The sequence below is a fragment of the Carassius gibelio genome, chromosome A19, assembly GCF_023724105.1.
Source record: "Carassius gibelio isolate Cgi1373 ecotype wild population from Czech Republic chromosome A19, carGib1.2-hapl.c, whole genome shotgun sequence".
Lineage (NCBI taxonomy): Eukaryota > Metazoa > Chordata > Actinopteri > Cypriniformes > Cyprinidae > Carassius > Carassius gibelio.
Genome location: NC_068389.1, coordinates 7,543,266 through 7,556,760, shown reverse-complemented (window position 1 = coordinate 7,556,760; position 13,495 = coordinate 7,543,266). Strand labels below are relative to the sequence as shown.

General features: G+C 38.3%; 1 protein-coding gene across 1 annotated transcript; it reads right to left on the bottom strand.

Annotated features, from left to right (window-relative positions):
- Positions 1–3,115: 3,115 nt before the first annotated feature.
- On the bottom strand, positions 3,116–12,114 carry LOC127935427 (14-3-3 protein beta/alpha-A-like). Its single transcript, XM_052533261.1, has 6 exons — positions 11,947–12,114; positions 9,000–9,302; positions 7,173–7,296; positions 4,649–4,812; positions 4,465–4,560; positions 3,116–4,105 (listed from the first exon to the last, which is right to left on the bottom strand). The coding sequence occupies exons 1-6, from the start codon at positions 12,097–12,099 to the stop codon at positions 4,046–4,048; spliced, it is 900 nt and encodes a 299-aa protein (XP_052389221.1). The 5' UTR covers positions 12,100–12,114; the 3' UTR covers positions 3,116–4,045.
- Positions 12,115–13,495: the final 1,381 nt, after the last annotated feature.

Below are 13,495 nucleotides of genomic sequence, written 5' to 3'. Positions count from 1 at the left end.
TATGCATACGTGTTTTTTCTTCTTCTTTTTTCCCCTTTTTCTTTCTCTCTCATAATTGTTGTGAGATGTATATGTTTGTACTAATTTTATACATAATATAATGTTGATATATGTCCAGTTAGGAAAATAAATCAATGATTGAACTTATTTTTTAAAGTTTATATATTAAAATTAGAATAGGTCTTTCGCGTAAAAAGTGAGAAAAAAAATCAACGAGCAGAGGAAGCATAATAAAACATTTCTTTACGCAATACATATGACAGTGGTTTATGTTTATTTCACTCAGTTATTACAAAAATCTTAGTTATTATCAGTTTAATGGTTGATAGACTGTGCTGAAGATCCCCAACAGGGGGAGTCCCAGTCCTGCAGAACTACTGTGTTTGCTGCACAGGGATCCTGACATATCATTTTATTACATCCTCATTATTTATTCAGTCTACGACCACGAATGCAGTTTATTGGTAGTATTTTCCCCACAAGACTACAAAATCATTCCCATAATTAAAACTAGCACAAGTTGTCAAAGTCATGGCTATTAAAAAGCAGTTTAACCTTTCTGCGATTATTTTCCAGAAAAAATAATTAAAAATATAGCTGATTTAATGCATATTGATGTTATTGTGGGGCATGTCATCTCAAAATGTGTTTTTTTCTGGAGTATTGTTTACTATAAAATTATTATAATAAAATAAAATAACTGAAATAAAGTAAATTTTTTATATGAAAATATTTTAATGAGCTGACATTAAACCACAAAAAATAAAAAATAAGCTAAATAAAGTAAAAAAAAAATAAAGCTAAAAACAAAAATGTCAATAAGCACATAACATTAAAAATAAAATATACAAATAAAAGCTAATTCAAAATATGATATTATAGCGGGGCATGTTGTCACACTGCATGTGGATTCTGCTGTTTATTGAAATAATGTTATTGTTAGCTAAAACTATTAAAAAAAATATATATTTTTATGGCAATTGAAATAAAATATATTACATTTAAAAACTCCAACTTAAACTGAAGTAAAAACAAACCTTGATGTGATGTTTAAAAACGCTTCATGTCATTAATAACAAATGAAATATATTTTCTTTCCCTTTGTATTTTTTTTATATCAATATGGTGCAATCTTATTCTATTTAAATCAAAGTAATAAACAAGTTAGGTCAAAAGTAATCACAAAATAGTCCAATTATATTTCCTATAATGTGTAATGTATCAGATAACTTTACAAACTACAATCTTTGTCATTTGAAATCAGTAACAGACTGTAGTTTGTAAGTAATCTCCGCAGCACACGAGATGTGATCTGTGCGGCTGAAAGCGAGTCTTAAGCAGCATGAGCTATGTGATCATGCACATGTATTGTCTGGCATGCCCATTACTCAGAGAGGTTTGTCTCCCGTCTCTTCCTGCTGATTACTCATCCTCTCTCCACAGAGGTACTGTTGTTCAGTGCAGTCTGCCCGTCTCCAATGAAACACACCCATCCCACAGCCCTGCCCCGGGGCTGTCCACGACACACCCGTCCCAACTGAGAGGAACGAGGCCTTTTCCACAAGCTCTCCAGAGGTGCTCCTGTTCACTTCAAAGATAAGATACTGGATGGACGAAACAGGGATTCTGTAGAAATTACAATGTTCAAATTTCATCATATTTTCAGGTTTTTTTATCTTAGCTTATGTTTTGTTAAAGGATCTCCAGATATTTTGATACAGCCACTGCATTGGTTTCTTTTTAATACACTGTATGTGTGTGTGTGTATATATATATATATATACACAAATTATCCCAGTCTTACCACTTAAATGTGCATTCATTATTATTTTCATGTTTATTTATATTATATAAGAATACTTTCTTAATCCCTTAAAGACTGTGAATCACAATTTTAAATTATATTTTTCATTTTCCATGATATTTCCAGGGTTTTCTGTCTTGTTTTTTAAAGGGTCTATTATTCCAGTGTCCGAAATGTGCATTTACTAATATTTTCATGTTTATTTATTTATATTTATTAATTATTTTCTTAATCCCTATGACTGGGAATCACAATTTTAAATGTATCATTTTATTTCCCAATATTTCCAGGTTTTCTATAATTTTATTAAATTATAAACCCTGCTACAAACAGTTCCCGCATTTTGACCACTGAATTACTATACATCAATACTATAGTGTTCAGTTTTCGTTTTGAACTTCGCTTAGTCATTTTTGAACTTCAATTGACTAAACTAAACTATTAAATGCTGGCAACTTCTTTTTTTTTTATATTGTTGATGATAATGTTCAGTTGATGTTAAAAGTATTTGATTTATTTGTTTGGAATGGCTTTAGTTCTAGTTAACAGTAGTAACCCAGGTCTAAGCATTTAAGCTTGGCTTTGTGCTCAATACTGTAGAGATATCATGACATGAGCAACACATCACATTGCTTGTCCATGACTGGAAGCCACCGGTGATATCAGGCCATCTGAGTTAGTCAGCATTAGTCCTGAAAGTCACCTCTCCTCTCCTCGGTCCAGTGAATCTGGTGCAGGACTCAGATGACTGCGCTCCACTGAGATGATATGACCCACTTCCTGCTCCGCATGTAAAACAGGTCTGAGAAGACAACCGCTTGACCACCAACACCACTCAAGCACCGTCTCAGATCCAAGTCAAAAGGAGTCTCACGTTCTTCCAAACTTTATTGTTTTCTGTCGAGCGAATCGGCACAAGGTCCGGGTGGCTCTGTTCAACGCAACACAAATGAACGGGGACAGTTTGTATTAATGTACCTTAAAAACAGCATGTCAAAAGTCAGTTTCACATCAGATATGGCCACGGAGAGTTTTGCATTCGATAGCTCCAGTTTCCATTCACTTTTTTTTCTTAACATCTCCTGCCATGAAAGTTTTGGACTAGCCAATGATGCAGACTTTTAATTTTTGGGAACTATTTATTTGTTTCAGTTGAAAATCCTTTTTAATCTTAACTTGTGTCACAATAACTAACCCCTTTCCCCTGCAAGCACTTATCTAAATGAATATTTTGAAGTGGGTTTTTTTTCTGGAACGCTGGAAAAACACCAGAGACTGAATGCAATGCAAAAAGAGCCAGAGATCATGTGGTGTGTGTTCTATCTGTTTTAATTCCACTAACATGAGATCCAGATCCCTCCGCCCCGCCCCCCCTCCACAACAAATAACAATAATGCTGAGTGTTCCGTATGAAAGTTCTAAGACAGTTGCTAGGCAGCCCAACCAGCCAACTCCAGTCACCCTGATTAACTACAGCCACATGCAGCTTAGGCAAGTATCAAAAGAGTCAACAAAACAGCTAAAAACAGATCGAGTAAGTATTAGTACAAATAAAACTAAACCGCAACTCCTAATAGAAAACAGTATTAATCAGAGAAGCACATGAAAAGCATTACTTACTGCTCCGGTAACAAGACTTTTATATCAAAGTTACAGTATAAGCCATGTGTCAAGTCTTTTTGATCTTAGGTCTGCGCTCGACTGAGAAAGATTGGACGCATTATTCACCAATGAGAAATCAAACACTTGACGACTGAAGTAGAATGTCTTGCACAAGCCCAATCTGACACAAGTATTCTTTCATACTGACTTTTGGTTTGTTTCCAATGATTCTTTAGGAAAATGAAGAATTGAATGAAACCCATCACTAAATGCTCCCCTAGCAAACTCAGAAAAGGGTTCATACTCTCTCTCTCTTTCTCACATGCACCTACAACAAATCTGATGTTGGCTTGATGGTGACTGGCATCCCATGAGCACACATCAAGCTAACAAAACACTCTGCATTCTCCAATCCACAATGAACACATTTTTAAATGACAAACAACTGCTGTCTGCCTGTCTGCCCCCCAAACAAACACACACACACACACACACACACACACACAGTCTCTCCTCCACACTCTCATATCCAAACACACACACACACATGACGGGCTGGTGAGTATGAAGCTGGAACTGTAAAAGCGTCAGCGTTGTCTCTCGCTGTGCTGACTCAAAAGGTTCTTTGTGGAGTTGGCTTTAGTTTTCCCGGCCCTCTTCTGTGTCCTCGCCGTCGGCCTGATTGTCAGAGGTCCACAGCTGAAAACATTCAATAGGGGGAACATTAAAGCGTGCACACCCTTATCTATCCATTGAAATAAACATGGAAGTTTAAAAGGGTAGAAAGGAGCATGACGTCCAACTTAAGTTTCGAGGTGTTTTAGTAAGTAGTACGAATGTCACATCACTAGCTATCTTGAGGATTATTTCAAGATTTACTCCTCATTAACATTACTCTTTATAATCTAGATCATGTACTGTAGGCAACGTTGCATTTTCCGTATTTTGTTTCCTTTGCATTAAGTGTCAGAAAAGCTAGATCTGAATGTAATTCAGGGTCGTGCTGTGGTGTGAGATTCTCAGCTGTACTGGGTTAATATCAGAGAGTAAGGACTCACTGTCAGATTGTCTCGGAGTAGCTGCATGATGAGTGTGCTGTCTTTATACGAGTCTTCAGTTAACTGGTCCAGCTCAGCAATGGCATCATCAAAAGCCTACATAAGCACAGATACATAGATTAATAAATAATACCAAGCTATATTCTGTGTGTAAGCTTTGAGCCCCGTGAGCACCCATACTAACCTTCTTGGCCAGTTCACAAGCCTTCTCTGGAGAGTTCAGGATCTCGTAGTAAAAGACTGAGAAGTTGAGGGCCAGGCCCAGGCGGATGGGATGAGTGGGCTGCATGTTGTCTTTGCTGATGTCAAAGGCGGCCTGGTACCCTTCCTGAGACTTCTGGATGATGTCTGTGTACAAACACACCACATTATTTATGCAAGAATCCTTTAATACTTTCCCACACAACAGAACAGATTACGGTTGACCATATACTCTACTAGACAAACTAAATACATTTATTCACAAAATGATGCATGCATTAAATTGGTGAAAAGTGACAGTAAAAACATGAATAAAGTTACAAATTATTTGAAATAAATGTTGTTCTTTGAACATTCGATCAAAAAAAACTAAAAAAGAAAAAAAAAAAAAACTAAACATTTTAACATAATCCTGAAACCGATTACTGATTAAATACATTTTTGATTAATTACATTTTTGTTAAACATCATTTAACATGATGGTTACTGTTGCAGAAACAATAAAAAAATCCAAAACATGCATTTCATTGTTTTTCCATGGCTGAAAATCAGATGATAATTTTCTTCTCCTCTACACCTCGGAGAGCTGTTAACAATAGTTAATATCATGGTGCATTAAAAGCTTGTGGTTGCCTGTTTTGATTGATGCTCAGAGAGAAATAGATATATTATAAAAGAGAGGCAGCTCTGTAAAGAGCGTTTGACGTGCTGTGCCAGATGAGCAGCTATTGTTCATTTGAAGAGATTCAGGAGACCGTGGCCGAGTGCTGCATGAATTAAAGCCTACTGCTGAAACCCATCAGCCAGATGCTGTTGCAATGGTGATGATCACACTGACAGTAATCGGTCAGTGGCTGCTTATGCTCAAACAGATGAGCCATATTCGCTTTCAGTCAGATCATTCACTCCTGCGCTGCCATAGAAACACACCAGGCGCTTAAAAATTCATCAAACCCTGCAGGGAGAAGCGGCAGCCCTAATAAACCCATGCATCTATCGGAAAGAGTGAATTATTACTTCCACAGACGGACTCAGCCGAAGACCACATGTGGAGGGCAATCACTCACTGATGAAACAAAACGAGGTGGAGAAGAACTGTGCGGCGCATTGCTTTCTGCAACAAAACTCAGGGACGTCGTGCGGCGTCTCAATCTGCCGAGACCCGCTCGTGAATCGTATGTGATGAGAGAAAGACTGGATGGTGGAAGAAGAAACCACAACATTTGCATTGTCCTCGCTGAAAGCACACAGAAACGGTGTCCAAATCACTCGACTGGATTGGTTCTTCGTTACAAAGCAGGGGAATGAGCTACAGTGAGAATATCTCATGCAGGTATGAAACGGTCACACTGGATGTCCTCAAATTAATCTGCAAGCAGCTTGTGTCTCCAGAGCTTCACGAACTAGGACACAAGAGCTCCAGCCTTCATTTCCACATTTATAATTAAAGCCCTGCGTCTGTGGCTACTTCATGAGATTTTTAACTCTATAACGAGGGTTAATTGATTGACCTCGAGTTCAAAAGCATCACACAGGAAACATCACGCTCTCTTCCAAACCAGAGCAGCATTGCTAACAGCTCGCTATTCTAATAGGTACAAGAATGCATAAGATGGGGCTATTATATCTATTCTCTGAAGTACTTGATCAAGAAAGATTTCACCTGACACTTGGCTTATAGAAATGCATTCTGAGACCGTCTTCTCCATGAGATGCTGTAATATGTTGGCTGAAGCGAGGTGTTGTGTATAAGGCTGCATACTGTTTGTGTTGGCGTGCGTAAGATGCTTCTAGGTGGGCAGCTAGAGAGTTTGGAGGTGAGCCAGTGTACTCGCTCGAGGACAAACAAATCAGTAAAATCCCTACCGAAGTTATGTAAGATTATTCATGTGGACATTATTGCTCTGTTCCAGAAGCTAGTGGGCTGTCAATCTGGACAGCATTTCAAGACACACTCACTGGCACGATCCTGATGCTCATCTAGCCAAAATCTGAGACATATGGATTCAGAAACTGTTAAAACACAACACAGACCACACAAATGTTCTGAAAAAATACTAAGGCACTTTTGTTATTACTATTTGTGTGTTTAATAGTGCTACTGTATATAATTAATACCGACTTAAAATTATAATGCAATTCAGAAAAAATAAAATGGAAAAAGGCACTTTTCTTAGGGCCTTAGTTTTGTATACCTCTAAGTGTAGCTTACATCCTGAACCATTTCTGTTTTAAAAGAGAATTTGTGCAGCATTTCCTTAATAATCATCCATCAAGGGCGTGGAGGCACAAGTAAAGACCTGTTCCACTGCTAGCGACCAAAACCCCCAAAAACACGCACTTGTGTGACTGAGGTGTGGCTGCACATATGCACAGCTCAAACTCACAGGCACCATGCTGGACACCTAAGACCGGCTAACACTCAGATCGGGTTCTCAAATCAAAATAAAGGAGATTAGGAAAAGCCCAATGTGTATATATCTTAATGTAGTTCAGGAGAAGCTCACCGGTTTTCTCCTCTCCTGTGGCCACCTCAGCCAGGTAACGGTAATAGTCTCCCTTCATCTTCAGGTAGAACACCTGGCTCTCTGCTGGAGAGGTGCTGCGGATCAGAAACTTGTCCAGGAGATGCTGCAGACGAGAGACACATGAGCAGGTCAAGACCGTAACATGTTACAAAATAAATGTTAAACACATTTGCATTATTTTTCTCTAAAGATTTCCCTTTTTATGGAAAACGTCACACACCTCATAGCTGCTCCAATTACCTGATGGCAAATACTGGCCAGTCATGGTCTGTTCTACACGTTATGTATCATTTTCTGAAAGTGACTGGACTGTAGATTCATTTGCTTTCCAGATTGATCCATAACATTTTTGTACAGCTTTACTCACTTGTCTTCTGCCCTTGTTTTATGTCTGTTTGCAATGTTGTTGGATTTTCTACCAAAAGCCTTACTCAGCCAGATGCATGTATTCACTTTAGGTGTGAACAGCTTTGCATTTTCCAATTCACTTTAGTTTTTGATATAAAATCATTCTTTCTTGTCACATTAATTTTGTGAGGAACATCAAGTCTACCAGCGAACGCGCCTCATACCTCATGAGTTTAACATGCCGCTTTATCTCATCATCTAATGGGCTTGACAAGTTGTTCATGTCGAAAGTTGTTCAGAGGACGCAAGACGTAACATCCAGCTGCTTGTTTCTTTGCAGAAGCCAACTTCAACCCATAACCCTCCTAATGCCAGATTAAACATCACAATCTTCTGGATGCAGTCTAAATAACATCTGGAAAATGGAAGGAATGTCATAAATGCAAAGCATAACATTCCACGTGCCAGCGTTTAAGATGCCTCAGGCGGCAATCCAACTAAAACGGCCCAGTACGAGGAGAGGCAATGGCCCCGTCTGATTCATTAAAGCCTTACTCGTCTGATTCATTAAAGCCTTACTCGGTTGCACAAGTCTCACCTCCAGTTTCCTGAAAGAAAGAACTCTGTATCTAAAACTACTCCAGAGGAAGAGCTGATTTGGTGACCATTCAAACAAAGGACTCCATTGTTTGGCTTGTCTGGATACAAACCAATGACTGGCTGACGAGCTGCCACAATGTCTTTAAATAGGACAGCGTTTCATTAAAGGTGCAGTAGGACATCTTGGAAAATACTAACTTTAGCCTGACGGCACTGAAAGAGTACGTCCCACCCTCCCTGCAAATCACTGTTCAAAGCCACGCCTCCTGAACGCGTGACAACATTACTACAATACACCATGTGTAACTGACTGTTGAGAAAACTTAATAGTACAGTTAGTAACAGTACTACAATACCAAGGAAGGAAGGAAGGAAGGTCAGGTTGTTGATGTTTGCCTGCCTTTCTCCCTGTCTGCACAGATTTCATTGAACGTGCTGATGACTGTCCGCAGAGTTATGCAAATTCACAAGCTGACAGGCAGGTAAGAAAGCCTATTATAATGTTCAGATTTAACATTTTGATTGGACAAACATTTCCTGGGTCCTACACCTTCCACAGAATATATAAATACATTTACACCTATCAGGATGTGAAGAGACTTTCAACCAGCATGACAAAAAATGTTTCTGAACACAATCTTCTTTGTCAAAGTCTTGTTGATCAGCTGAATGAAAAACGCTTTAAAGAAGATTTGTTTTTTTAATGAATCTTGCTCCAGTTCTTTATTCCTGTCCCTAGTTCTAGCTAATACCAAAAAGGAAGACCTTGCTGACAGGAAACATTTCACCATATCTTATTTAAGACGGCTCTGAACAGTCATGATCCCTATCAGCGTGGCTGTCCCTTTCGAAGCTCACCAGAACGTCTTTGCAGATGGCCTTCAGCTCGGACTCGATCTTCTCACGGTACTCTTTGGCCATCTGCTGTTTGTCACTGCCCTCGGTCTTCTGCTCGATGCTGGACACCACCCTCCAGGCGGACCGGCGAGCGCCCACTACATTCTTGTAGGCCACAGAGAGCAGGTTTCTCTCCTCGTCGCTCAGCTCCTCTCCCAGCTCAGTCACTTTCTTCATGGAGTCGGCCATGTCATCGTAGCGCTCGGCCTGCTCCGCCAGTTTGGCCCTCTGCACTTGTTGGCTCTTGTCCATGGCTGCTTGGTTCTACAGGAGAAACATACAATTTCAGGAAGATATATTATGTAGACTTATTTGTGGTATCACAGGGTACTAAATGCTTTGCTAACTGGAGCTCTCAATTAGACAATTCAATCTGGCTAAAGATCAATCGGATAGAATCAAATGTGCTGAATACATATTAAAAACTCTATTATGCTGAATTGGTAATAGTTTTTGAACTCAAGAAGAGATCTGATCCGAACAGATTTACAGTATGATACATTCCCCAGAGCATAATTTGAATCGTATAGTTAAATTCTCAATTGTACATGTCAGAAACCACATAAGTATTTGTTTTGCATAAAGACTTGTCCTTAGAGCGTTGAACATTAAACGGGACCAGAATGTGTTACATTAAATGTGTTTTATTGGATGTATTAAGTATTGGTTTTAAGTGCTACATAACAGAAGCAGTATTCTTGTTAAAGCCGTAAATGTAATTTTGTATAAGTGTAAAATAATTACTATATCCAGATAAATGTATATGTGCATGTTTAGTCTGTTTTTCTTTATTATGGTGGACATTTTTTTTTTTTAGAATGTTGTGTTTATATTTTAATTATTTTTGCACAAAATGTATATCATAGTCTACATAGATACTGTCATTATTTTCATAGCCTTCACACTATTTGGAGGACACCATTGGATAAGATGGAATAAAATCATCTAATTAATTTTTAATCCAGTTAAACAAAGACATAAGCAACAATTTAATAAAATTAATAAAATAGTCATTAGTTGCAGTCCTAACTTTCTCAACTCCCACTGGCAGTAAACACAGTGCATCACCGTTCCTTTGCATAAAGGCTGCTCAACTATTACATCACATACATACTCTGCCATTTTTGGCGCCTGGCGTCAACTCTCACTGAAAATGAAGGACTTCCGGTCTCCGCAAATTGCAGACAATCCCAATTGAAGCGGGGCAATTTAGCTAAAATATTTTGACAATGCTGAATATATTTAATTAAACATTTATGTATTCAAAATTTAATTTTTAACACATTAAAAGCCTGCTCACACCAAGAACTATGATGATAAATATAACTACAGCAAAAAATGCTTTGAAAAATGATTCAATATTACCAACAATATTGTTCCTTCATGCCTAAACTCACAGAATTAAAAAAATTATTAAAACTTTGTAGTTATCATTCTTGCTGTAATCGTGTTTTCAGCTATAACGATCCAAACCAATGGACGACACTGTTGGGTTTATTATAAGCGCACTTCAGTCTTTTCATAATAATAATAAAAATATTCGTAATTACGTAATGCGTGTAGTCGAGCTAGTGCAAGACGAGCATTTCTGTTTAAAAAGTAACGTTAAATCAATTTGTTTTTTAAGAAAATGACCGATCGTTTTGCTAGATAAGACCCTTATTCCTCGGAAGTTTCCTTATTCTGGAAGTGAGCTAATCCTTTAGTTGTATCAAATATGCGGATGTGTTTTACATAACACTGGCTGAAATGCACATTTTTTGTTTCCAAATACTTTTAGAGCATTACCCTGCACTGAAACAGGGAAGAGTACACTTCTATGAATCTAGTAGTCGGCAAATGCTGACATCTTGGCCGATTTATAGGGCTTTCACAATATAAGATTGAGAAATGAGAGGAATGCGGGCCTTGAGACCCCCAGAAACGATGACTTTAATTCACCCAACCGACACCCATTCATTTTACATGTGATGTGAGAGAAAAGGAGTGAAAATGGCCAAAAATGCGGACATGACTCCGCCGACCACGCCCAGTCCACACACCAGCCCAACAGCAACCAGCGAACAATATTTAAACAAGACACCCTTTTTTATATATCTTAATATATAAAAAAGGCTGATCTCGCTTCTGATGTCCGTCTGATTACGGTCCATCCGGGAATTCATGCGCGCGAACTCCTAGCGCCCTGCGCCCGAGCGAGCGCGTGCCCGTCCGCGCTTTACCTGACGTTACCTTCCTAACGTCCGCTTTGTCTCGATCACGAAGCCACGCTAAACATTTGATCTTACAACGGCCTTTTAGACAGTGTAAATATAGATTACACTTTGCTGACAAAGACCAAAACACCAATTCATATTCATAAGCAAATTCAAAAAGAGACACACTGTCGATACCTTCAACTGACAGGAACTCGAGCAGTGAGGTAAACGCCCTACTTTCCGCCTCATGTGCCCGACATGATCTGGCTTGCCAGACATCCTCCAGGATCCTCTAATTCACACTTTTACACTTATATTCTGACTAACACGTGAATAATAACAGATTAAGTGACATTTGTGAGCGGAGGAGGACGACTCATCCTTCCGTTGTCTGGAAAACTGAAACGGTCGAAGAGCTAAAAACGCGGGAAATAGCGTTTATTAAATCCCGTAACAGCCCCAACTTCATTTTAGGAGTAAAACTTGTCATTCTGGTATCATCCGAGCCGTTACTGAGTCATTTCACAAGCAAAAAGCTTTGAAGCATCCCTAAGGCAAGTAACGTTACTTTTTTTTTTTTTTTTTTACAAACAATTTGCGTCTTTTCGAGTGATAGCTCGGTTAAAACAAGCAGACTCGGAAGACAGAAATACAGCTCTTATTTATGCAACAACACCGAGAAGAGTTGAATGAAACGAAAGTAAGCCAACCTGTGAATGAGAGACTGCTCGCTCTGTGTCCGGCTGCACGGATCCGCTGCCACTCATCGACTGAGGCGCGCGGCGCGGCCACGGGGTCTCCCGCGCGCTCTCACGCTGCGGGAGCAGGGGCATGACGTCAACCGCTGCCTGGGCAACGGGCATTCTGATTGGCGTGAACCGCGCGACCTGGAGCGCGCTCGATTCCGAGGAATCTAACGAGGAGCACGAGTTTAACCCTTCATACAGTCTATGTGAAGAAAACTCTGTATAGAGCTCAAACTCGAGGAGACAAAAAAAAAAAAAAATCACTTTCATTATGAGGTGCAAAATTCTGATGAGATTATGATAGCTTGCCTTGTAAATTAGTGATTTCTTTTTAACAATATAATAGACTACATAAAGAACATATCGTCTCCCAATAATAGTCTTATATCTTGATAATTAAATGCTTAGTTTTATGATTAAAGCTCTGTAGTTTTACTGTGAAGGCGAAACATAATGCGATTCAATACAATGATGACTGAGAGATGAACAAGTGAAGGTTAGGACTACACAAAATACGATTTTTCAAAAAATAAATAAATGAATATACACACACACACACACACACACACACACACACACACACACACACATATATATATATATATATATATATATATATATATATGGATAATCAGTTAAACCAGTGTTGCTTCAGTCCAGTATGTTCATCTTAAAACATTATTAAAAGAATAAATAGAATAGAATAATAGAATAAAAGAAAGGCACATGGTTATAAGAATACTATTAAAAAGCCTTTTATTTGCTAATAATGTACATATTGTGAGGCACACATCAGAAGACATGTAGATGTGAACATGCTTAATATGTAATTTACATGAATTTATATATATATTAAACAGTAATACTAAATTTATATTAATACAAAAAAATCTAATTTTTTATTTTAAAATGGTATTGTTTCTTTTATTTTCTCAACTGTAGTGGATGTCATGCATCAAAGTGTTAATGAAACTGATGTATTACTCTGTGTAGATTTATTAGATTTTTGACATGTGTTGCTTAATAGTCTTGCTCATACACCCTTGGTTTTGCGTTAGCGGGGTTTGTCATAATGTAGTACAACAGTTGACCCAGAATACAATGATACATCAGTGTGTCAGACTATTTGTGTACTACTAGATACTGTCAAAAAAAAAAAAAGACAAGACAAAGAAGACAGCATTGTCTGATCAGCAGCATGGTCTGAACACACAGCATCAGAGCAGCTCGGATGAACTAAACTGGAGCAGAAGAACCAGATACTAATAAAAGCAATTATCTCCCATCGAGGTCCATAAAGGGAACATGTTCTAATTTTTAATAGGGTCAGATTTTCTCATTGGAATGCTGTGTTAAGATGTTACAACCCAATTTATGTGTAAAGTCACACCCGGATTATGAGATCTCAATCCTGCTGGCATGGTTTTCAATGCTAAATTATTTATGTAATTGTTATGTGAGTCTCTAAAGATAATTGTTGTTGCTCAATAAGCGACACTTTCTCAAATGTCAG

Bases quoted from the DNA above. Each gene is read 5' to 3' on its own strand.
- LOC127935427 (XM_052533261.1), bottom strand. From the start codon at position 12,099: ATGCCCGTTGCCCAGGCAGCGGTTGACGTCATGCCCCTGCTCCCGCAG. The intron at 7,297-8,999 runs GTGAGCTTCGAA...TCTCGTCTGCAG, and splicing joins CCATCTGCAAAGACGTTCTG to CATCTCCTGGACAAGTTTCT. The intron at 4,106-4,464 runs GTGAGTCCTTAC...GAATGTTTTCAG, and splicing joins TACTCCGAGACAATCTGACA to CTGTGGACCTCTGACAATCA.